Source organism: Abramis brama (assembly GCF_963993115.1).
Source record: "Abramis brama genome assembly, chromosome: 6".
Lineage (NCBI taxonomy): Eukaryota > Metazoa > Chordata > Actinopteri > Cypriniformes > Leuciscidae > Abramis > Abramis brama.
In genome coordinates, this window is record NC_139968.1 from 44,902,258 (window position 1) to 44,928,116 (window position 25,859).

General features: G+C 38.1%; 1 protein-coding gene across 4 annotated transcripts; it reads right to left on the reverse strand.

The window, feature by feature from the left end:
* Nucleotides 1-4,941: 4,941 nt before the first annotated feature.
* LOC311085294 (uncharacterized protein) lies at nucleotides 4,942-25,351 on the reverse strand. Of its 4 annotated transcripts, none has more exons than XM_084117729.1 (4): nucleotides 25,200-25,351; nucleotides 24,376-24,576; nucleotides 12,301-13,098; nucleotides 4,942-8,289 (listed from the first exon to the last, which is right to left on the reverse strand). In XM_084117729.1, exons 2-4 carry the CDS (start codon nucleotides 24,422-24,424, stop codon nucleotides 7,559-7,561), a joined length of 1,578 nt encoding a protein of 525 aa, XP_083973855.1. In that variant the 5' UTR covers nucleotides 24,425-24,576; nucleotides 25,200-25,351; the 3' UTR covers nucleotides 4,942-7,558. The 4 variants fall into 4 exon arrangements, with proteins under 4 accessions (XP_083973855.1, XP_083973856.1, XP_083973853.1 ...); XM_084117730.1 differs by having other exon boundaries at nucleotides 24,303-24,576; XM_084117727.1 differs by having other exon boundaries at nucleotides 24,376-24,596.
* Nucleotides 25,352-25,859: the final 508 nt, after the last annotated feature.

Below are 25,859 nucleotides of genomic sequence, written 5' to 3' on the forward strand. Positions count from 1 at the left end.
GATTATATTAAGCAACATTATGCACTCAGCAGCTTCTGTGAACATAAACCTGTCTACTTTAATTTGATTGGTCATCTCAATATTCTGATGTTGATGAGCGGCGACAGACCGCAGAGCTCAGACGAGAATATATTGGAGATGTGCAATATCCTTGCAGCACTAAAGTAGAGTTAATACTATATTAGGGAATTATTTCACAACCTTTGTTATATACACCTCGGAAATATCCTGAAGTCTGGACCTCGGTGACTTCATAACTGGCTACAGCCGTGGTTGAGTCTGGTTAGACAAACTAATAGGAAAGAGAGGTGGCATCGCACTTGAAAGTGCTGGAACTGAAGATAAGCTACTTAATGTGAGTTTTTGTATGTCTGTGTAGATTAGATAATTGAGTGAAGCTCTTCCCACATGCAGTGCAGTGATACGGTTTCTCTCCAGTGTGGATCCTTTTGTGTTTTTTCAGGGTTCCTGACCGACTGAATGTCTTGTCGCAGTGTGAACACTTGTAAGGTTTCTCTCCAGTGTGAATTCTCTGGTGCTTTTTCAAAACTACAGCTGTGATAAAAGTCTTCCCACACTCAAAGCACACATGATTTCTTACACCAGTGTGTATTTTCTGATGTTCTTTTAAATTGTACAGATGTGCAAAATTCTTCCCACACTGATCACATGTGAACGGTTTCTCTCCAGTGTGGATCTTCATGTGAACCTTGAGCTTCTGTTTGTATGTGAAACTCTTTCCACACTGAGTGCAAGTGAAAGATTTCTGAGATCTTCTTTGATGTGTCTCCACTTCATTCACTTCTTCATTCTCATCCATCAGGCCTGAAATTAAAGTTAAAAAAATGCTCAGTAAATCAATAAAAGAAAAATGATGTAGTGAAAAAAATCTAGATCACAAGTGGATGTGCTAAACACTGGTGTAAACAGGGTCTAAAACAATTTGTGCTTGTCCACTTTTGACCACTTTCAGAGGTAGTCGAAAACACATTAAACCGGATTGCTTTGGTAGTGTAGACGCTCATGTGGTCGAGTGTGTTCAAACAGACACAAATGCGTAAACATTATGGGAAGCGCTGTAGCCAGACGGCATTTAAACTTTGTTGGCTGAAGACCCAAGTTTGGTTTGAAGAAGGAAAACTCTGTGTTTGACGTGGACTTGCAGCTTTAAGAGCAGAAACAAAAGTCTTCGTCTATTTTTCTGTCCGTCTCTGGTCATGCTCGGATGCAAATTGCGTAAGCTTATTTCACCCATAATATTGAAAGCTCGTACATTTACCAGCCCATAGACCGTCCCCACAAAGAAACAGAACAAAAGTGGTCGAAAAGTGGATAAAAGAGATGGATTTGAAGCACCAGGTGTAAACGGGATTGGTCCCTTGTATACTTGTGATCCAACTGACGCATATTAACACCAGTTTGTGATTGAAACCAAATGTGAGACATTTAAACTGACCAATCAGCAGATTACAGCTTTCCCACATCGTACTGAAGGTGTGACATTTAGCAAACCTCAGATGTACACACACATCTTGGCCGACAGACCTTTATCACTATCAGCACTTCTTTACGGATCACTAATGGCCCTTGTGGTAAGAAAGAGGGGGTTGGAGCAGGAAAGCAAACGTCTTTGTTCATTTGCAACCCTAAAGAACGCAAAAACATTTACATATATTTTTTTCCATCATCATGTCCCTTTAGGGGCTCTGAATAAATCACATTTTTGAAGTGAGAACTATTAAATATTTGATAAACTATGCAACTACCTAAAATATTACAGTTTTTCTTGATTGCTTACACACTAGAACCAGGCTTTTGAACAAAAATTTCAAAACCATGACGCCATTTATCAAAAGGTACACCCATTTCCCTAAACTATAAAACATTCCCTGTTTTGACACATGAGTCAGATTTGTTGAACTGTCACTGCAAAACTCTACACACAAATTCCTTCATTTCTCATTGCCTACACCATGTTGTCATTTAGAAAGCACTAGCATTCAATATTGTTCACTCAAGTCAGCTCAACTTCAGCTCATTTAGCACACAATTACCCAAGTGGAAACACTAAGAGACAACATTTAACACACATCAATCCGATCCTTCAATAGACAGATAAAAGGGCCAAAGTCAGTTCATTGGGTTTTGGAACAATGGATCCAGAAAGACATGATCGAAGAGGTCGAGGACACTGGAGTGGAGGAGGAGGATGAGGAGGAGGAGGAGGAGGAAGAGGATGAGATGAGAGGAGGTGGAGGAGGACACTGGAGTGGAGGATGAGGATGTGGTGGAGGAAGAGGAGTTTACCAGTTTTGGAAATGTTGTTTTGAATTTATTGCACCAGTGTGTAAGACTGTGTTGTAGTGTGTGTGTGTTTGTGAGGGTTTTTCAGCAAGAGTGAATGGTTTTGAGTGTAGAGCTTCAGTTTGACCTGAAAATATGATGTTTGGGGAACTGGGTGAGACATTATGGATTTGTGTTTACAGTTTTGAAATGTGTTTAAGCAATCAAGAAAAACTGTAGCATTTTAACATTTTTAACACTCCCTGTTTTTACACAAAGTCAACGTGTAGCAAAGTCTATTTATTTGATAATTGTTTTTAAATGTTGGTGTTTTAGCAAGATAATAACAATATTTTGGAATGCGCAAAAACTGTATTAAGACATATCCATAATTTTGGTAACATGGTTGCAGTAATTGTGAACCAGATGTAAAATAAACAGAAAAAAATGCTCAGATAATACTTATATTGACTTACAGATAACAAACATCCTTGTTAAAAAAAAGTGTACCCGGTTCATATTATTTGCTGCTTTAATTGTAATTCACAACTAGATTTGTCCTACTATAACAGAGCTAAATCTGATGAACTGCTTTATAACCTTAATGTTCTTCAGCCTCACTAATGAAGAATCAGGAATAAACACCAACCTCTTTGTTCTTCAGTGTGTTTCATTCTGCAGTGTTCTGGATCTCTCATGTTCTCACTGTCCTTCAATAAACTCTGTCTTTGCAGATTTCAGCTCTTCCTGATGGTTTGATGCTCGTCTTCACTTGTAGCTGATGGGAATATTCCAGCATTTATTGGTGAATTGCAGTGGGAGGAGCTTCACTGAAGGAGGAGGAGCTTCACTGAAGGAGGAGGAACAGAACTGACAAAATCAAGAAGAAATCACTTACTGAGTTTATGTTTTTATTCTAATTTACACATTTTAATTATTTATGGTCACATATCTATATATCTATCTATCTAGAGAAGTAACTTTTAAGTAAATTAATGGAAAAGTGTCAACCTCATACTTTATTATACTTTTAATCTTACAGTTAAATCCGACCTCTAGTTCATAAACGCCAGAGGAGAACTGGCCCCCGACTGAGCCTGGGTTCTCCCAAGGTTTTTTTTCTTTTTCTCCATTAGGTCACCTGATGGAGTTTTTCGGTTCCTTGCCACTGTTGCCTTTGGCTTGCTCAGTTGGGGATATTTGGGGATATTTAATTTAATTAATCAATCAACAATACTATTGATTAGCATTACCAAACGTGGACGTTTTCCACTAGAAACAAACATTGATGTATTGTTTTAATTTAATACTGTGAAGCTGCTTTGATACAATCTGTATTGTGAAAAGCGCTATATAAATAAACTTGACTTGACTTGACTTGATTCATTTATCTTACCTCTCATTAACATATTGGCCAAGAATTGTATAAAATATTAAGGAGTACAACAATTAACAGACACTAAATATATGAAAGAATAAAGATGAAAGAATAAAGCTTAGAAAAATGCATTTACAGATGTGCAAAAAACAAATAAAGCAACAATTGAGTTTCACTTATTTTGTTTTTGTTTATCATATTTTATATGAAACGTGTTTAAATCCAGATTATTGAAATAAAAGCCATTATGCCAAAACCTACCTATATCTTGCAGATGTCACAATAGCTGATCGTGTTGTTTGCTCAAATCTGTTGACAATAAAATGAGCTTAATGTGTCAATTTACAGATCTGAAGACATCAGCATAATGAATGAGGAGAAAACAGGATCTATTGACATGAAATAAAGAGGCTTTTCAGCTGCTCTGATAATAGTGATGAGCCATAGACTATCAATACTCATTCAACAAGCCATTCAGGATCAGCAGAACATCTCACTTTATTATAAGTATTTGCTGCTAGAAACAGATTTTTTGAGTCAGAATATCTGCTGAAAGACAATAAAAGTGCTTTAAAATGACTATTATTTCTCAAATGACAGAAAATTTAGTAAAATACTAATAATAAAAGACAGACATTAAGACACCCTTCTTAAAGGACAAATCCAGTGAAAAATGAACCTAGGGGTAATTAACACATGGTTACCGAGTCGATCGTTCCCTGAGATGCGTTTTCATGATAATCGAATATAAATTGTTTTATCTCTAAAAACAGATTAGCTCATAACAATAGTATATGTGGCACAGAATAAGTAAAAGTAAATCGCTAGTTAATACCACTAACAAGGCTGAAAATAGCCTCACACTAACACGGTAGCATAATGAGGGTCCCTACATGCAAACCGAAGCATTGAGAACTTTGTAAGTGTACAGACAGTTTAATAAGAAGATACTTTATAAAGACAGTACATTACGGCGTTCGTGGCTCGATTAGTCGAGACTGTTTTCCAAGATGGATCCTGCATGTAAACGCGTAATGTACTGCTATTATAGTAATAGCTTTAAAATCATGTCAGTGGGCAGTAGATTGTTTGTCAATATCTGCTCTCTCTTCATCTCCATCACTCTTTCTTTTTCTCTCAGTCTTCCTACTATGGTCTGTCTCTTCCTCTCCTAAAGCTGAGCTTTCGCTGATATTCTTTTGATTTTTGTCTCTGTCAGTGAAGAGCCAGAGACGGACGCGCGCCACTCAGGCGCTGTCAAATATCACAATTATTCAGTGTTTTTAACCACATAATGTTTATTTTAGGTTTCAGACATTTAAATTCACATAAGTACTAAAAAAACAATACATTTACAATTTGTAAAATACACACTGATGTCTATGGAAGCGGAAATTATAATAATTTCCATTATAATTAGATGACACGTTTTACACATTGTGTAAGTAACTTTAAAGTTAACTCTATTCTTCTCCCAGTTCACCGGCCACTTACTTTCATTGTATTTCGGGAGAAGTGGATGAATTCACGTGCTGTAAATCCAACAGATCCGATTGAACAGTGGCACATGTACGGCGCATAGGCTATAGCTCAACTAACGCGGTCGTTTTAAAGGTGTTTAAACAACATAACACTTCCACTTGCATATATTTGACAATCGGAATATCAAATATTTCATGCCATAGCTAACAAATTTGTAAATATTTTGAATAAAAAAATGAAATAAAGGCAGATAATTAGTCATTCAGCGCTGCGGTGTGTCACGTGACAAGCAATGACGCATCACCATGGAAACAGTAAAGCGATCAGTTCTAAATAATGATCGCCTTGAAAAACTCACAGGGGTCAGCCAAAATATTTTAAATTTACGTTTAAAAGGGTTAAATATGAATACACAGCCTGTTTTTTTTTATTTTATTAATATTTTAAGGACAGTAGGCTACAGTTTTTATTTCACTTTTAGGTGCAATACATTTGAATTGAATCATTATTTAAGTTTTTTATTAACCTGTATGTAAGCAGCACAGTGCATTGTTAATGTTCAAACAGTGTTTTTACAATGTTTAAAGTGGCTGACAATAATAAATATTCTTATTAGAAATTACTGTAAGCTGCCTCATTTTTGAGCTTTGCATAACTGTAGCTGAATAGGTAGGCCTACTACGCTACTGTATTTTCATATTGGTCATTATGGTGGTACTTGGAGAGCCAAATATTTTCTGAGGTGGTACTTGGTGTAAAAAGTTTGAGAACCACTGCGCTAGAATATGCGCTCAGCAGCTTCTGTGAACATAAAGCCTGTCTACTTTAATTTGATTGGTCATCTCAATATTCTGATGTTGATGAGCGGCGACCAGGGCCTGAAGTTAACGTTTTTGACCACCAGCCACTGTGGCGGGTGGATTTTTAAATCCACCCGCCACAGTGACTTTTTACCAGCCAGTTTTTTTTTTTTTTTTTTTTTTGGCCTCATAAAAGGTGGGGGAAAAAAGGAATAGCACAAACATTTGTTCTTTAACTTGTAAGAATACACATTTAAGTGCTGTCAAGTTATTAACGATCCATACAAGTAATAATGACTCTTAGAATACAGATATAGACCAGCTCGTAAACAAATCACACGCGGCTGTGTTGATGGCTGGGCAGCTGTAAGTTACAGCGTTCAGGAACCGTTAAGCAGAACTAAATTAATATTGTTATTACTGGTAAAGTTACCGGGTAGGCTACCGGACATTTTCTCACCGGTTCCCAACATCTGTGCAACTGTCATTGTACTGTAGCCTATGTCAGCGTTGCATTATCTCATCTCATCAACAGTTTAATACTTAACTCACACATTCAAACGTAGTCAGAGAAGGGCCTCATCTTTCTCTCCGATCACGTTCCGAAACACTCAAATTGCGCTGCTTTCACAGATGCTTTCTTTACTCCAGTAATGTGCCGCCACATTTTTAGCTAAAATCCAACGAAATGGCTGGCTGCGTTTAAATGTCAAAGAACAACAGTTGCAAAAAAAAACAAAAAAAAAAAAAACACAAAGACCCAGCCCCTTTAGTTACTGTTGCTATGTCCGACAAGCTACACCGCGCTCACGCCAAACTCTGGCCAAACCATGATCTCACGCAATGAAAAACACATCGCGCAGCAGAGACAGACAAGACAGTCCAGGTTACTTTTGATATTAAACAAAGTCTCAACGTTAAAATTTGGTCATTTTTAAAGAAATTTAGACAATACCGTTTTGTGGCTCTGTATGTGTCTTGACAGATCGCTGTGGTGCCTCAGTTAAAACTGCTCGTGAACCGATCATCTCTTCCTTCTAGTTAATTTATAGCATCAAATAAACATGAATGAACATAAGAAGGAATGTAGTTTTAACTGCGGAAAGATGTCAGTAAGTTAGGCTTACTCAGTACACTCCGTTTTTTTAAGTTCAAATCCAACGTTGAACTCTCCTGACTGCTTTGTCGGACAAAAAAAGGCGGATTCGGCGGATTATGATTGGCCAGATCGCCTGTCAATCAAACTCCCCGCGAAGGGTTCTCATTGGCTGCCTGCCAATGTGGCAGGTAGATTGACAGTGTTACCCGCCAATTGCAGAATTCACCCGCATTTGGCGTGTGGTCGGGTGTTAATTTCAGGCCCTGGCGGCGACAGACCGCAGAGCTCAGACGAGAAGATCTTGGAGATGTGCAATATCCTTCCAGCACTAAAGTAGAGTTAATACTATATTAGAGAATTATTTCACAACCTTTGTTATATACACCTCTGAAATATACTGAAGTCTGGACCTCGGTGACTTCATAACTGGCTACAGCCGTGGTTGAGGCTCGTTTAGACAAACTACTAGGAAAGAGAGGTGGCATCACACTTGAAAGTGCTGGAACTGAAGATAAGCTACTTATTGTGAGTTTTTGTATGACTGTGTAGAGTAGATAATTGAGTGAAGCTCTTCCCACATGCAGTGCAGTGATACGGTTTCTCTCCAGTGTGGATCCTCTCGTGTGATTTCAGGGATCCTGACTGACTGAATCTCTTGTCGCAGTGTGAACACTTGTAAGGTTTCTCTCCAGTGTGGATCCTCTGGTGCAGTTTTAAATCTTCAGCTCTAATAAAAGTCTTCTCACACTCAAAGCACATATGATTTCTTACACCAGTGTGTATTTTCTGATGAACTTTTAAATTCTGCAGACGTGAAAAACTCTTTCCACACAAAGAACATGAATGTGGTTTCTCCTGTGAATGAACTGTCATGTGTTTCTTCAGGCTTGAAGCCCTCAAAAATGTTTTACCACATTGATCACATTCATGCAGCTTCTCTCCAGTGTGGATGATCATGTGTTCCTGAAGGGTTCCTTGTCGTGTAAAACTCTTCCCACACTGATCACATGAGAACGGTTTCTCTCCAGTGTGGATCCTCATGTGTTCCTGAAGGTGTCCATGTTGTCTAAAACCCTTCCCACACTGATCACATGTGAACGGTTTCTTTCCAGTGTGGATCTTCATGTGAACATTGAGACTCCGTTTGTATGTGAAACTCTTTCCACACTGAGTACAAGTGAAAGATTTCTGAGATCTTCTTTGATGTTTCTCCACTTCATTCACTTCTTCATTCTCATCCATCGGGCCTGAAATTAAAGTTAAAAAAGTGCTCAGTAAATCAATAAAATAAAAATTATGTAGTGAAAAAAAAATATATACAAAACCCAGATGTAATAGAAGAAAGTATTGAGTTGTGTTCAAACAACTGTTATACAAGATTATGATTTTGATCCATTATGTCATACTTTTTCATGAAAGGGGTGCATTTATGTACTAGACATTATTTTTTTTAGTCATCAGAGTCACAAATCTATAGAGCCCCTAATAATTGGACATTATGATGGGAGTAAAAAATTTTTTTTGTCAAAAATGGCGGTTTCCGTCGATTATGATAGGTCAGATCGCTTGTCAGTCAAACTCCCTGCGAAGGGTCATTTGGGACAGCCTTCGTAGCGCAATCAGCCTTCAGAGGATGCAGCTACTGTATTACATAGCAAAATATCTATAAAACAGCACATCAATCAAAAACAAGGGTAAAACAGTTACTGATGTAGACAGACATCCGGCTCATCCATATTCAAAATATACTAGGCATTTAAAAGCTTTAGTGAGAAATTTAAAACAAGGAAAGCCCTGAAAGCAATCATAATATTTTGACTTTTAGATGTAACTAAAATTATGAAATGTTTTATTCTTGATGGAAGGAGCAGACAATAAAATGTACAATAAAATTAATACTTGCTGCAGCAAATACACAAAGTATGTAAAAGTAAAAAAACTAATGAGACAGATCTCCCTCTTTATTGTCTAACAAGATATCAAAGCATCTCAAGAGAATAAAAGTGAAGAAGGCCAGTTGCAAAGCTAGATGACAGTATATCTCGCATCTGCGTTTTTTGAAATACACTGTAAGTGGAAGAATAACTATTTAATATGAAAACAACAACGAAGAACAAGTTAAAAATAATTCAGCCTCTTCTTCAGCTTCAGTTTGTAAAAAACTGTAGAAAACTTGTACTTTCCTTCATTAAAGTGTAAAAAACAACACAAACATTAACATAAAATTAAACTCATAATAAAGCAAATTGATATAGATTATATTATATAGCAAACTTATATATAAGGGATATTGTTCTTTAGGAATCAGAGTTGAAACTGCTGGTCTTAAAGATTAACTTTATTCACTGTGACAAATTTAGATGATGTTTCTTTGTCCTGTTACTCGTGGCTGGTTAGGACCGACTAAAAGGGAAGAGATGCGGCATCGGAACTGAAGATTGTTTGAAGATTGAACTACAACTGTTTCAAATCGCAGCTATAAACCCTGTTACGATGGCTTTAATATACCGGCCCCCAAAACCAAATAAGGTTTTCGTTCAGGAATTCTCTGATCTTTTGAGCGCAATGTCTACGAATTATGACTGTTTCTTACTTCTGGGTGATTTTAATGTTCATATTTGTTGTGCAAATGATACCCTCTCAAGTGAATTTTTAAATTTGATAGAGTCGTTTGATCTAATACAATGGGTTAAAAGCCCTACCCATAAACGAGGACACATGTTAGACTTAATTTTAACCCATAACCTGCAAATAGACGATGTAAATATCTGTGAGACTAACTTTTCTGACCATATGCCAATAATCTTCAAGACTCCTACTACCATCAAACCTGTATCCCAGGGGGACTCTAGGCGTTGGTCAAGGAGATTAAGCAGCACCTCTAGTACTGACTTCTCAGCACTGTTCAAAACTAAGTGCAATATTTTGATGCTGGGAAACCCGCTTCATCTTTTAAGTGTTGATGAGCATTGGACTTTACTAAACTCAACTTGCATGGACATTGTAGACGCTATCCCTCCTTCAGACTGACAAGCAATAAAAGAAAAATAAATCCATGGTTAAATGATAACACTCGGGACCTCAGAAAGCAATGCAGGCAGAGTGAGAGGAAATGGAAAAAGAGTAAACTACAAGTCCACTATGACGCCCTTAGAGACGCTCTATTTAGTTATCAAAAAGCTGTAACCAAGGCCAAAAATACTTACTTCTCCAATATAATTAGGGCCAATAGTAATAACTCAAAACTCCTATTTTCTATTATTAACTCTGTAATTCAACCTTTAAATAACATACATCAAAAGTCCTCACTTATTTCTTGTGAGGACTTTCTTAATTTCTTCAGCCAAAAAATTGTTAATCAACGCTCCCAGATTCCTTTGGTAAATACAGATCCATCTAACTATTCTGCCTGCACTGCTGAATGGGGTGCCTTTGAACCTATCACCTTGACAGTCTTGGAGGATATTGTACAAAAACTGAAACCAACTTGCGGTGCAAAGGATCTGATGCCTAGTCATTTGTTAAAGCAGACCTTTGACTGTGTAGCACTGAGTACCGCACATTTGTTTAATAAGAGCCTGTCCAGTGGGACATATCCTCAAGAATTTAAACATGCTGTGGTGACACCGCGGTTGAAGCGGCCAAACTTGGGCCAGGACGATATGAAAAATTACAGGCCAATTTCTCAGATTTCTTTCGTTTAAAATTTTTTAGAAAAAGTTGTGCTGCAGCAACTATTATCATTTCTAAATAAAAATGTAATAGGAGAAATGTTTCAATCAGGGTTTAAAACTGCCCACAGCACAGAGTCGGCGCTATTGAAAGTGTTAAGTGACATCTATTTGGCCTTAGACAAAGGAGATGATGTTGTTCTAGTGCTGCTTGATCTAAGCGCAGCTTTTGACATGATTGACCATGACATCTTTATTTCCCGTCTGGAACACTCAGTAGGTTTAAAAGGCACAGTTTTGAAATGGTTTCAGTCCTACTTGAGTGGTAGATGTTTTTCAGTTAACTATAGCAATCGGGACCGACTGCAATCGGTCCAAAATGCGGCGGGGAGGCTTTTAATGAGGATAAAGACATATGAGTTGATCACACCTGCACTGGAGTCTCTAAATTGGCTTCCAGATGATATGACCTCAAGAAAAAAAAAACTTCTGTGGGGGGTCCCGCAAGGGTCTATCCTTTCTCCTATACTATTCTCATTATATTTGCTCCCTTTGGGAAGCATTTTTAGAAAGTATGGAGTGTCATTTCACTGTTACGCCGACGACACGCAAATGTATCTACCACTCAGCTCTACCAGTTCATTCGAGTCACTTTTAGAGTGTTTAAAGGACGTTAAAAACTGGATGGCTAAAAACTTTTTAATGTTAAATGAGGACAAAACAGAGGTTATTGTATTTGGCCATCAAAATAAATCCGCAGAAATTATATTAGATTCAAGTCCTCTAACACCTTACACGAAATCTACAGTCAGAGATTTAGGCTTTTTAATTGACAATAACCTAAAAATGGACAAGCAAATAAATTCTGTGGTCCGGGCTTGTTTTTACAATCTGCGTCTACTAGCTAAAATCAAACCATTTCTATCAAATAAAGACTTTGAAAGAGTTATCCACACTTTTATCTTTTCTAGGCTCGACTTTTGTAATTCGCTGTATTGTGGCATTACCGCCGCATCTCTGTCTCGACTGCAATCGGTCCAAAATGCGGCGGGGAGGCTTTTAATGAGGATAAAGAAATATGAGTTGATCACACCTGCACTGGAGTCTCTAAATTGGCGTCCAGTACAGTACAGAATAAGATACAAAATTTTACTGTTTGTATATAAATCGCTAAATAACCAGGCCCCACCATATTTGGCGAATCTTTTAACTTTGTATACCCCCTCCAGAACACTACGCTCAGAAAATCAGGAACTACTGATAGTGGCTAGAACAAAACGCCTTCATAAGGGTGATCGGGCGTTTGCGGTAACAGGGCCGAGACAGTGGAATGAGCTGCCGCTATCTATCGGGTCTGCAAAATCGCTGTCGATTTTTAAGCATTTATGTAAATCACATCTGATGTCGTTAGCCTATAATGAGTAGATGTGACATTCTATATGTTATGTATTGACTGGTCTAGGTATGTCGTTATTTTTATTCCTTATTGTGAATCTGTATGTAAAGCACTTTGGTTCAACCTTGGTTGTGTTTTAACAGTGCTATATAAATAAACAAACAGAAACAAACAGAAGATGATCTACTTACTGTGATTGTATTTTGTGTGACTGTGTAGATTAGATGAATGAGTGAAGCTCTTCCCACATGCAGTGCAGTGATACGGTTTCTCTCCAGTGTGGATCCTCTCGTGTGTTTTCAGGGATCCTAACTGATTGAATCTCTTGTCGCAGTGTGAACACTTGTAAGGTTTCTCTCCAGTGTGGATCCTCTCGTGTGTTTTCAGATGTCCTGACTGACTGAATCTCTTGTCGCAGTGTGAACACTTGTAAGGTTTCTCTCCAGTGTGAGTTCTCTGGTGCTGTTTCAAAACTACAGCTGTGATAAAAGTCTTCTCACACTCAAAGCACATATGATTTCTTACACCAGTGTGTATTTTCTGATGTTCTTTTAAATTCTGCAGACGTGAAAAACTCTTTCCACACACAGAACATGAATGTGGTTTCTCCTGTGAATGAACTGACATGTGTCTCTTCAGGCCTTTAGTCCACAGAAATGTTTTGCCACATTGATCACATTCATGCAGTTTCTCTCCAGTGTGGATCTTCATGTGTTCCTGAAGGGTTCCTTTATGTGTAAAACTCTTCCCACACTGATCACATGAGAACGGTTTCTCTCCAGTGTGGATCTTCATGTGACCCTGAAGGTGCCCTTGACGTCTAAAACTCTTCCCACACTGATCACATGTGAACGGTTTCTCTCCAGTGTGGATCCTCATGTGAACATTGAGACTCTTATTGTATGTGAAACTCTTTCCACACTGAGTGCAAGTGAAAGATTTCTGAGATCTTCTTTGATGTTTCTCCACTTCATTCTCATCCATCGGGCCTGAAATTAAAGTAAAAAAAAATGCTCAGTAAATCAATCAAAGAGAAAAAAATATGTAGTGAAAAAATATATAAAACCCTCATCTAATAACTGAAAGTATTGAGTGGAGCAATCTTTGTCTTTGTCTTTTTAAAAGACTTCCCACAACAGCGCTAAAACAAGTTCCTTTTATTATAAACTAACGAACCATTTCTCAATACCAAATATGGCATACTATTTATAAAAAAATATTTTTTGAACAACAATATTTAAATTAACAGGACAGTATACACTATAATACAGTAGACAATATAATAGCCATTATAAAAGACAATAGGAAATAAATGCAAGCAAACTATTGAGTCCAACATAAAAAAAGCAGCACTATAGTACATGATTTAGGTTAAATATCGCCTAAATATAAAGTTATGAAACTTTATTTTCCCCTTAACCCAAAGATTGCCTGTTTGATAAACCCTAAATGAATAATCTCTCATGTTTAATGATTTGGCTGTTCTCTGCGGGAACATGAGCGCTGAACGGCCGCTGACGGCCGAGATGGCATCTGCGAAAGTGTCTGAACTAATTGTAAAATAGGCCCTATGTTTATATATGAACAACATATTTGAGGCCTAAATAACTACTTTCTTGCTTAAAAAACTCTCAAAACTAAATTTCATGACACAACAATAGTATTATTATTATTTTTTTAAATGGTGGATTTGCTGACTGTTGGAATATGTTTTATGTTCTCCCGAGAAACTTTGCGTCGGCCTGCAAAATGTTTTGCATTGAAACTTTACATTTAGGGGGAACGCAAATCATTTTGCAAGCAAACAAAAAGTTTCTAGGGGGAACATAAAACATTTTGTGTTCAAATGCAAAGTTTCTTATTGGAAAATAAAGGTTTATGTAAGGGAGATGTAAGGGTGGCATCAGGCAGTGGTTCAGGCTTTAGGATTGTCAAATGACTAAAGAAATGTCTCGTTTATTACAACCAACTGGGAAAATAAATCAATGCATCTCGAGTCGTAGATCGATTCCAATTTTTTCCAAATGCATCGCCATTCTCTCTCGAATCGATTCTGAGCTTAGTTTTTAACAGCAGATGGCGCTGTAGGCTAGTTTTTAACAGAAGATAGTGCTGTAAGCTAGTTTTTAACAGAAGATGGCGCTGTAGGCTAGTTTTTAACAGAAGATGGCGCTGTAGGCTAGTTTTTAACAGAAGATGGCGCTGTAGGCTAGTTTTTAACAGAAGATGGCGTTGTAGGCTAGTTTTTAACAGCAGGTGGCGCTGTGGGATAGTTTTTAACAGCAAGTGGCGCTGTAGGCTAGTTTTTAATAGCACATGGCGCTGTAAGCTAATTTTTAACAGAAGGTGGCGCTGTAGGCTAGTTTTTAACAGCAGGTGGCGCTGTAGGCTAGTTTTTAACAGCAGGTGGCGCTGTAAGCTAGTTTTTATTAGCACATGGCGCTGTAGTCTAGTTTTTAACAGAAGATGGCGCTGTAGGCTAGTTTTTAACAGAAGATGGCGCTGTTAAACAGCAGATGGCGCTGTAGGCTAGTTTTTAACAGCAGGTTGCGCTGTAGGCTAGTTTTTAACAGGAGATGACGCTGTAGGCTAGTTTTTAACAGCAGGTGGCGCTGTAGGCTAGTTTTTAACAGCAGATGACGCTGTAGGCTAGTTTTTAACAGCTAACAGAAGATGGCGCTGTAGGCTAGTTTTTAACAGCTAACAGAAGATGCCGCTGTAGGCTAGTTTTTAACAGCAGATGGCGCTGTAGACTAGTTTTTAACAGCAGGTGGCGCTGTAGGCTAGTTTTTAACAGGAGATGACGCTGTAGGCTAGTTTTTAACAGCAGGTGGCGCTGTAGGCTAGTTTTTAACAGCAGATGGCGCTGTAAACTAGTTTTTAATAGCACATGGCGCTGTAGGCTAGTTTTTAACAGAAGATGGCGCTGTAGGCTAGTTTTTAACAGCTAACAGAAGATGGCGCTGTAGGCTAGTTTTTAACAGCAGATGGCGCTGTAGGCTAGTTTTAACAGCAGATGGCGCTGTAGGCTAGTTTTTAATAGCACATGACGCTGTAGGCTAGTTTTTAACAGAAGATAGTGCTGTAGACTAGTTTTTAACAGAAGATGGTGCTGTAGGCTAGCTTTTAATAGCACATGACGCTGTAGGCTAGTTTTTAACAGAAGATGGTGCTGTAGACTAGTTTTTAACAGAAGATGGCGCTGTAGGCTAGTTTTTAACAGCATATAGCACTGTAGGCTAGTTTTTAACAGAATATGGCGCTGTAGGCTAGTTTTTAACAGAAGATGACGCTGTAGGCTAGTTTTTAACAGAAGATGGCGCTGTAGGCTAGTTTTTAACAGCAGATGGCGCTGTAAGCTAGTTTTTAACAGCATATAACGCTGTAGGCTAGTTTTTAACAGAAGATGGCGCTGTAGGCTAGTGGCGCTGTAGGCTAGTTTTTAACAGCAGATGGCGCTGTAGGCTAGTTTTTAATAGCACATGGTGCTGTAGGCTAGTTTTTAACAGAAGATGGCACTGTAGGCTAGTTTTTAATAGCAGATGACGCTGTAGGTTAGCTTTTAACAGCATATAGCGCTTTAGGCTAGTTTTTAACAACAGATGGCGCTGTAGGCTAGCTTTTAATAGCAGATGGCGCTGTAGGCTAGTTTTTAACAGCATATAACGCTGTAGGCTAGTTTTTAACACAGCAGATGGCGCTGTAGGCTAGTTTTTAACAGCAGATGGCGCTGTAGGCTAGCTATTAATAGCAGATGTCGCTGTAGGCTAGTTTTTAACAGCAGATGGCGCTGTAGGCTAGTTTTTTATAGCAGATGTCGCTGTAGGATATTTTTTAACGCTTAAATGCTCACGAAGAAGAGTGCTCATGCGTTCGTCTGAGAATGTATTCGATTCGAAAGAAAATTATTTTCATAATAGATTAATCAGATAGTTTTTTTTGTTTATTATAACTAAATAACTAAATAAAACCCTAAATCAGGGTATTTATGTGTAAAAGTGTAATTTAAAAAGCGAAAAGCCACACATTGAGTTTTACTAATATAATCTTTAATTTTAACATTTTAAACCTTAAAACACAAAAGTTTGTCCAGTTTTTAAATGGTAAAACTTCTTTAAATATCCAAAATATAAATAAACAAAACAAAATATTGAGTTGTGCTGCTCATATAAACTTCAAATTATGAAATTAAGACACAAACATGTTTGCAATAAGATATTAAGCAGCAGATTTGGTTGAAATATCAAAATTATAAATAATAACCAAACAAACAAATGTTACTGTTTGATACAGAGGTAGAATGCAGAAGAAGAGGAAAACTGTCACTGTTCCGTGTTGTTCATAAGAACATGTTTCTTATTCACTCTTTTTGCAAGCTATGTTACCTGCAACAGAAAACAGACGCTCAGATGGTGTTGAGGAGCTTGGGATACACAAGTAGGATTTAGCTAATTTTGCCAAGGTGGGATATTTATCTTTATTATCTCTCCACCAATCCAAAGGAGTTTCTTCCTTGGCTAGGGGCCTCTCAGCAAAGTAAGCCAGGACTTCATTTCTTATTTGAGTGTTGAGGTCCTCCTCAGCTTTCTCCTCTCTGCTCTCTTCGTCACTGCTGCCTCCAGACTCAAGGAGTGAGTCAAGCAAAGATGTTGAAGGTTCAGCTGTGGTTCTTATGGTTGAGGTGGTAATTTGCTGCTGCACCATCTCCCTTCTTGCTGCAAGTGCTTTAGTTTGCACTTTAGCTTGAACAGATAATTTGCTCAGAAATTTCAGTCTTCTGAACCTTGGGTCCCGAGCAGAGGAGAGAATCACAGGATTATGTACCTGATCAAAGAGTGTTTCCTTCCATCTGTTTTGAAGCTGCTCAACTGCTGTGACTTGGAAGGACTTCACTGAAGTTGAATTGTAGGCAGCATCTTCAGTGGACTTCAAGAGCCCTTTCACAAGTGGAGGCAATGAAGAGACTGTTATATATTCCTGCCCACTCATAAAAACAGTGCCACATTCAAATGGCTTAAGAGCAGTGCAAAGCTCTTCAAGCAGACTCCACTGGTCTGGTTTCAAGTCAAGATAGCGTTTGTCTCTGTGAGTGAGGGATGGGTCAGATGGAGTTGCAGTTACAGGCCACCTATGTTCAATCAGTTTGTTAATCATGTAGAATGTACTGTTCCATTTAGCACTAATTAATGCCAGGATTTTGATTGTAGGTGGGCCTCCAGAAAATTGGATGGGCCAGTTAAAATAAGCCAAAAAACGGGTTCCCCTTCATCTCCGTTTCAGCGCTTTTCTGCGGCACTGAGGACAGCGTAATTAGCATAGGTTTAAAAAAAAAATTAAACAGGAATTTTTTGTTGCTTTTTTAATACAATTACAATTTCATTTAATTTATTGTTTAATAAAATTATAGGCCTATTATTTTTAGTTTATTAACAGCAACAACAGCTGTAAAGATGAAGTTGACGATCGCCATCTGCGTAGTGAACACGCCTATAGAGAGAAATGCACATCATGGATTACATAATCAGAGAATAGCCTATTTCTTTTCATTTTAAATTGTTAAAAAGACATTTCAAGCTTTCTTAAGATATATTTCATGTCTGTGAGGCCTACGCTGAGTTTCGTTAAGTTAGGATGAGATGCGCTCCTGTTCACGAGCAATGCAAGTGACCGCGCGGGTGCCTCAATGATTATGTTGTCTGCTATATTGCTTCTTATTTATTAAATCCAGGCAATTGGTTGATAAAAAAAAAAATTAAAATTAAGATACAATTTATACAAAATGAAATTCACTTAAAAAAAGGCTTTCTACAAAACAAAACAAAAAGTGGTCAAAATCATGTATGACCCGCTCCATGTCTCTCGATATTGCGCATCCTATCTTACTCGTGGTTCACTTTTCATAATCAACATAGATGAAAAAATAACATTATAATATTTTAACAAATATGAAACTAAATGAGGCCCACCCGGGCCCAATGGCAGCGCCGCGGCTGCCATCTAGTACTTACATCCTGAACAAGCTTATGCTCAGGTGTGCCCATTTGTTTCTGTTTGTCTTTCAGCTTGCTGCAGGCTTGCTCACTTTCTTTTAAATGCTCCACAAGACATCTTGCAGCTCCAAAGCTCTTTGAATGCCTGTGTTCTTTAATGCAGCAATAATCATCAACTGCAAGGTCTTGCCAGTGCAGAGTATACTGGTCCACCCATGTTTCTCCTCCAGTAATTTTGCAGCTGCCGCAATGTTCGCACCATTGTCATGTACAATGGCACAAATTTTCTCAGAAGGGATTTCAAACTTGACTGCTACTTCTTCCAACCACTCTGCAATGTTGGTTGAGGTATGTCTGTCTTCGAGTGGCATGGTGGTAAGGCAGACAGATGTCATCTTTCCGTCATTCCCAATGTAATGGCATGTAATGCCAAGGTAAGCTTCAGTGGCAACACTTGTTCATATATCAGTAGTTAAAGGGATACTTCAGGATTTAGCATTAAGCTTTGTATTAGTAGAAAACCTGTCGTTTTTTCGAATTACCGTGCTTTCCACCCTCATATCCCCCATTTTTTGTCTGGAAAAAATCATCCGATGACGCAAAAACCGTCATTTTGCGTCATCTGAGGATTTTTTAACCAGAGGCTAAAGACTACAGCCAGTAGGAGGAGCTGTTCCGCATGTCTTCAACCCGCCCATAGAGGGAGGGATCTCACTCACAGAATGTACACACAGTGTCAGCCATCTTTCTTTGGAAGCTACGCTATCAGGCTCTTGTTCTGTGGAGAAAGCTGAGTAGTAGGAGAAGGCTGAGTAGTAGGGGTTACCATCCTCCTTTTCCCGGACTTGTCCGGCGGGCGAGATCGTCCAAAATGTCCAGGATTCAGCTTTTGCTTTCTGCAGTCGCCCTTCATTGTTTAGCTACATGCACACCTTTTGTTTCAATCGAACTGAATTCAATCCGATTGGTGAATCTGAATGTAGTGTTTACATGAACGCTAAACAAGTGATGGGTTGATGTGTGTTTTAACATTGCTAAGAAAATTCCTGCTCCTCCGTGAGAGATGCGAGACCGGTGCGTCTCAGTAATCACGCCACCGGCCGCGCGTCGTTCTCCCGCGGCCCTCAGCCTCGTCCTGCTCGCCACAGTAAACATAATGAATGGCGACTGTAGAACGCATCTCAAAATCCCGGGCAAACTCGTCATGGAGACTCACTAGTAGCCTAGCCTTGTTGTTTTCAACTGCGCTCTCTTACCGGTAGGCGTGGCTTGGGAGTGGCCTCGTAGGGCAGCGAAGCAAGTGCATTCTGGGAGTTGTTGTCTTTCATCCACATAAGCCAAAAATACATTTTCTGCCTTTTCTCAGTCTAGAAAGCTCCAAATTAAAAAATAATTTCACATTTATTCTACATAAATGACCCATTTTAAATACACATTCATCTTTCAAGAGGTGAAGTATCCCTTTAAAGCCATTCTGCTGTTGGTGGTGTTTATAGCACTCTTCATTTTTTGGAATGCCTCCTGGTATTTCCTCTCCATTAATTTTGTGAAGTGGGTCCTTGAGGGAAGAACGTATCCTGGGTTGAGTGTGCTGACCATTTTTTTGAATCCTTCATCTTCCATTATTGACATTGGCCGCATGTCAGTTACCAACATATTAAGTATGGCATCTGTTACAATGGCTACTTGTTGAGGAGTGTATGGGGGGATTTCTTTCTGAAATAAAAAAACAGCATTTGAGTATGCAAGGAGAAACAATTTATGTGTAAATAAATATTTGCATATATTTGTTTTTAATGATAATTGCTGATGGCAAGTTGATAACCATGATTAATGTAAAAAAAAAAAAAAATCTAAATTATATACAACATATTATGTTTTAGCAATTTTTGTTAAAACAAATTTACACAGACATGTTGTTCAGATGTGAAGATATAAACCAAAAACATCTAAAATATATAATTAATTTAAATTTAATTTAAAATTAAATTAATTATAAGGATACATTGATAAATTAAACATAGAAAGACTGAAAACAAGCGTGTGAACGTAGTAGAGCCGCAGTAGATCGCGTCTGAAAAACAATTAAAATTATTATTACATGGCTTGGTTGAATTCTAATGTAGAATGCGGTGTGTTGTTTCTTGATAACCGCTGCTAAGTATAACCAGAGACAATTTATATGAGACATGCCACTTCCTCAATCCTCAATACAACTATATAAGGAAAACCCGTAACGGCAAAGATGGCGGTTGTATGCACATGTCCCGCCCCTCCCGCCGGAAAGCCAATCATCTGCTTTTAACAGTCAGCAGCTGACCACTAAGGAGCGAATGTACAGTGACGTGACATAACTGCCATATTCAACCTGTGCTTTCGCGCTGTGGCTGGCGCTGACCCAAAGACGGACGCGCTCAGCGCTTGTCATAGGCTCTATCACAACTGTTCAGTGTTTTAACCACATAATGTTTATTTTAGGTTTCAGACATTTAAATACATATAATTGTTTAAGTGCTTGGCACAACACCGGCATTCTGGATAGAGACGTAAATGAAGTTTGGTGTCGTGAACGTGAACCCTTGCGCATGCGTAGTAAAGGTATAACCTGTGGGGAAAAGGGCATTTTAAATCTTATTTTGGGGCAAAGTCATCAAACTTTTTCAGCGATTTTTATCATATTTTACTGTTGTTTCTATACATGCAGTTTTTATGTCCCGGTGACCAGTGAAAGTGCAGTTCTGACTCTCTGCCCATTCATTTAGATAGGAGCCTGGTCTTGTTAGTCCGAAATAGCTGCCCGGAGGCGTTGCCAAGATGGCGGCCGAGTGGCACGACTTGCCTAAAAGGACTTTGGTATAACACACCGTTGCCATGAAAAACAGAGCGTTGCTATGGACGCAGGATTCAAACCGTAGAGACGGAACAGACTATTTTCTTTAGCGGAAGCAATACAGTCGTTTTTAAATCAATAAACTCCTTTTTAAATAAATATTTTGTGTCAAATTATTGATTTATTTGGTGGGTAGCCATGTAATAAGCGGGATAATGTAGAGCAGGGGTGGGCAAACTACGGCCCGCTAGGCTGTTTAATCCGGCCTGTCGAGTATTTAAAAAATTGTCTTAAGATCGCGTTCATTTTACCTTTTTCTTGCAATACTTTGCGTTATATATATATTGCGTTGCATATATTTGACAATTGGTATATCAGATATTTCATGCCATAAAAAAAAAGACATAAAAGCAGATCATCATTCATTCAGTGCTGTTGTGGCTGCGGTGTGTCACGTAACAAGCAATGACGCGTCACCATGGAAACCAAACAGACAGCGACTTAAGCGCATAGACGTTAATGTTTTTTCCTTTTTTGGAAACTCACAGAGAAAAAAATGTTTGGTAACCGCTTGCACACCTGTTTAGTTTTTCCTTTGATTTGTCTGCTATTTAGTTTCTCTGCTCCTCTGGATTTGTGGATGTATCCTCCTGACTGATTCCGTTACCGACCTTTATCGCCCGGCTTTCGACTACGCTCCCGTCTGCCATGTACAGAACCCGGTTTTGTTCATTAAATGTTCTGATCTGCCTTTGCTTTTTATGTTTTATTTTATTATACTTAAAATAAATTTGTATATATTAGTTTATTTCGTTTTTTCCCCACAAATGTGTGACTTTTGGAAGTGCAAATTGATTGCCATATGCAGTTTTAATAAAGATGAATTAACGTAACCTTTTGTCATTTTTACTCTTCTAAGTGTACACTTGCAGGTGTTTTGTTTCTAATTTACTGTTAGGCCCATTCAATAATAATAAGGATAAACAATATTTAAAAAGTATAGGCTATAATTATCTAACATCTGACTAATTAAAAATTAACCTCAAAAATGTATTGTCATAATGTCGTCTCTCAGTTGTTGAATTTCGCGCAGACGTTGCCACAACGTAAATGTGTTTGCTCAGCCCGATCTCATGAAAGTGCGAATACCACAAATTGTATTTGTAGTGCTTATGATACGCAGTTTTCGCATGCATATGATACGCACTTTATGGCAGGCACGCACTCCGCACCCCTAATCCTAACCAAGGGGTTTTCAGTGCATGGCATATGCATGCAAAAAACATTTTTGGCGTATAAATGGCACGAGAAATAAAATTTGTGGTATAGATACGCACTTTCATGAGATCGTGTTTCATAATCTGCTACTGGGCCGGCCCTCTGTCAAATTTTAAAACCCAGTGTGGCCCTTGAGCCAAAAAATTTGCCCACCCCTGATCTAGTGTGACCGTCCCGAAGTTAAGTTAGTAAACAAAGCTGTTTACACAGTAGCATTGAATTAAACTAGACTATACCATTTTCACATCTTCATATAATAAGGATATACAGTTTTTGCTTACCGTGCTGATGTTTCACCTTCATCCGTGACACCAACGTGTTTCCTCTTCAGGTGTTCGTGCATCACTGTGGTACTTCCATGCCACACAAACTCAGCTTTTCATAACTTGCAGATTTTATTTGCTGCGTTTAATGTAAAATGCTCCCATGCCTTAGATGACTTGGGGCGCACACTTTTTTCTGCCGCCGATTGATCTGTCATTTCACTCCGATTACTCTCTCCGCGCATGATTGTGTTGTCATGAAAGTGACGTCATCAATAACGCTCCCCGGGACGTGAGCAGACCAACTAACCGACAAAGACATTCGTTGACAACGATTTTATCGATTAGTTGTTGCAGCCCTACATTCGGAAAATCTCAGAATCAATCAGGAATCATTTCTCGATTCACGATGCATTGATTTATTGTTCCAGCCCTAGTAGTTAGAATAGCAAAACACTGGTGTAAACGGCTCTAAAACAATTTGAGCTTGTCCACTTTTGACCACTTCCAGATGTAGTCGGAAATGCATTAATCGGGATTGCTTTCATAGTGTAGATGCTCATGTGGTCGAGTGTGTTCAAACAGACACAAAAGACCGTCTAATCTCCGTTTTCTGATCTAATGCTAAACATTGTGAGAAGCGCACTAGCCAGACGAGATGAAAGCTCAATCCCAATTCACCCCTTGGCCCTACCCCTCCGTTTTGTGCGCTCCCGTGAAGGGGTAGGGCTGTCTCAATTCTCTTTTGGTTGGAGGGGGAGGGGTAGGGGGAAGGGCCAGATAGCCCTTGAAACGAAGATTTTTCGTGACCACACTTCAAACGAAGGGGTATGAGAAATGTACCTGCATACACCAGCTACAGAGGCAACATGACTGCCAATAATCATTTTCTTTATGTCACATTCAATCTTGTGTTCATATTTACGGTCATGTTCTTCAAAGAAACGGTTGCAAAAAAAATCGTTATAGTCCGTTAATAATATGACGCGTGTAAAAAGCAAAAGTTTGAAGCGAAGTGGACGCGCGAATGAGGGGAATTCACGTCCACCGCGCCGCACTAAACGCCTCATTCGCGCCGCAAGACCTCCAGACGCGCGTAAACGCGTCTTAACATTGAAATCACTCGCGCCAGACGCTCTATTCGCGTTTGGTGTGAATACAGCATATCGTCATCTCCGTTGTTTTCTGCAAACTTCAGAATAAAAATGCAAAAAAAATACCTGTAACTCACGCAAGACTACAGCTGACGACGGCATCTTGGAAGTTTGTGAATATTTTCACCCCTACGCCTTAACACTCTGTTTCAAGGGGCAAGGGTAAGGGGTAGGCGAAGGGTTAGGGGTAGGCGAAGGGGTATCAAATAGAATTGGGATTGGGCCTTAAACTTTGGCGGCTAAAGACACAAGTTTGATTTGAAGATGAAAAACTTGACATGGATTTGCAGCTATCACAACAAAAAAAATGAAATATATTTTTTCCATCACCATGTCCCTTTAGGGGCTCTGAATAAATGACATTTTTGTAGTGAGAACTATTAAATATTTGATAAACTATGCAACTACCTAAAATATTAACATTTTAAAAATACGCAATAATGCTATAATTTTAACACTCCCTGTTTTTACACAAACTAAACCATGTGTAGCAAAGTATATTTATTTGATCATTGTTTTTAAATGTTGGTGTTTTAGCAAGATAATAACAATATTTTGGAATGCGCAAAAACTGTATTAAGACATATCCATAATTTTGGTAACATGGTTGCAGTAATTGTGAACCAGATGCAAAATAAACAGAAAAAAAATGCTGAGATAATACTAATATTGACTTACAGATAACAAACATCCTTGATAAAAAATCCTGTTCTTCAGCCTCACTGATGAAGAATCAGGAATAAACACCAACCTCTTTGTTCTTCAGTGTGTTTCATTCTGCAGTGTTCTGGATCTCTCATGTTCTCACTGTCCTTCAATAAACTCTGTCTTTGCAGATTTCAGCTCTTCCTGATGGTTTGATGCTCGTCTTCACTTGTAGCTGATGGGAATATTCCAGCATTTATTGGTGAATTGCAGTGGGAGGAGCTTCACTGAAGGAGGAGGAGCTTCACTGAAGGAGGAGGAGCAGATCTGACAAAATCAATAAGAAATCACTTACTGAGTAAAAAAAAAAAATAGTCTACCCACTTTAAGTATTTATGGTCACATTATTAAAAAAAAATAAGAATAAAAAAAAGATTAAAACATAAAAATATATTTACAGATTTGCAAGAAACAAATGGCGCAACAATACAGTTAACTTTTTTTTGTTTATTGTGTTGCATATGAAACATGGTTCATCACATATTATTTTAAAAAACGCCATTATAAAACTTAAATGTCACAATAGCTGATCGTGTCGTTTGCTCAAATCTGTGGACAATAAAATGAGCTTAATGTGTGAATTTACAGATCTGAAGACATCAGCATAATGAATGAGGAGAAAACAGGATCTATTGACATGAAATAAAGAGGCTTTTCAGCTGCTCTGATAATAGTGATGAGCCATAGACTATCAATACTCATTCAACAAGAATGTAGAGTACAATAATGATACAGTAAAATATAACAACAGTAATATAAATGTAAATATAAAGACAGCCGCTGATGACATTATCAACCCTTGTAATTTGTCCACATGAATCCGATTCCCTAAAAACTTCATTACAACAAAGTAGTTCGCTAACATCTTACCGTTTTGTATGGGAAAAGAAACACGGTAAAAAACCTTTCTGAAAAGACGCCGTAATATGTCGAGTAAACCGTGTAAACTGTATAGTAGTTACGTGATTTAACGTGTGAACTATTTACATAACTTACTCAAAAGGCTCGGTCGGGAAGCGCGCGACGGTGAGAGTGATGACGTCATCACCGCGAGACGAAATAAATGATAGGTTATCAAATACTAATTTTTAAGCATAACTTTTCTCCACTCAACTCTGTGATTTGGAACAATATATATATAAATATATATATATATATATATATATATATATATATATATATATATATATATATATATATATTATGTTTAAAAATAAATCTTTATTTTACAGAAAATGGTACAATAACGGTATAATTTTGGTCAGACAGTTATTTAAGAATAATGAACATCTCTTTACTGTGAATTCCTTAATCATTATAAGATCCCTGTAACTACTAAAGAGTTTGTAGTAGGCTGTATTTGATGATGCAATTCCCAGTAGCCTTATTCAACTTTTATCAGGCATGTTTTTAAAAGTCTCTTCTGCTCACAAAGGCTGCATTAAAAAAAAACAGTAATGTTGTGAAATGTTATTACAATTTTTTTTTTAAAAGTATATGTGAATATATAGTAAAGTATAATTTGTTCCT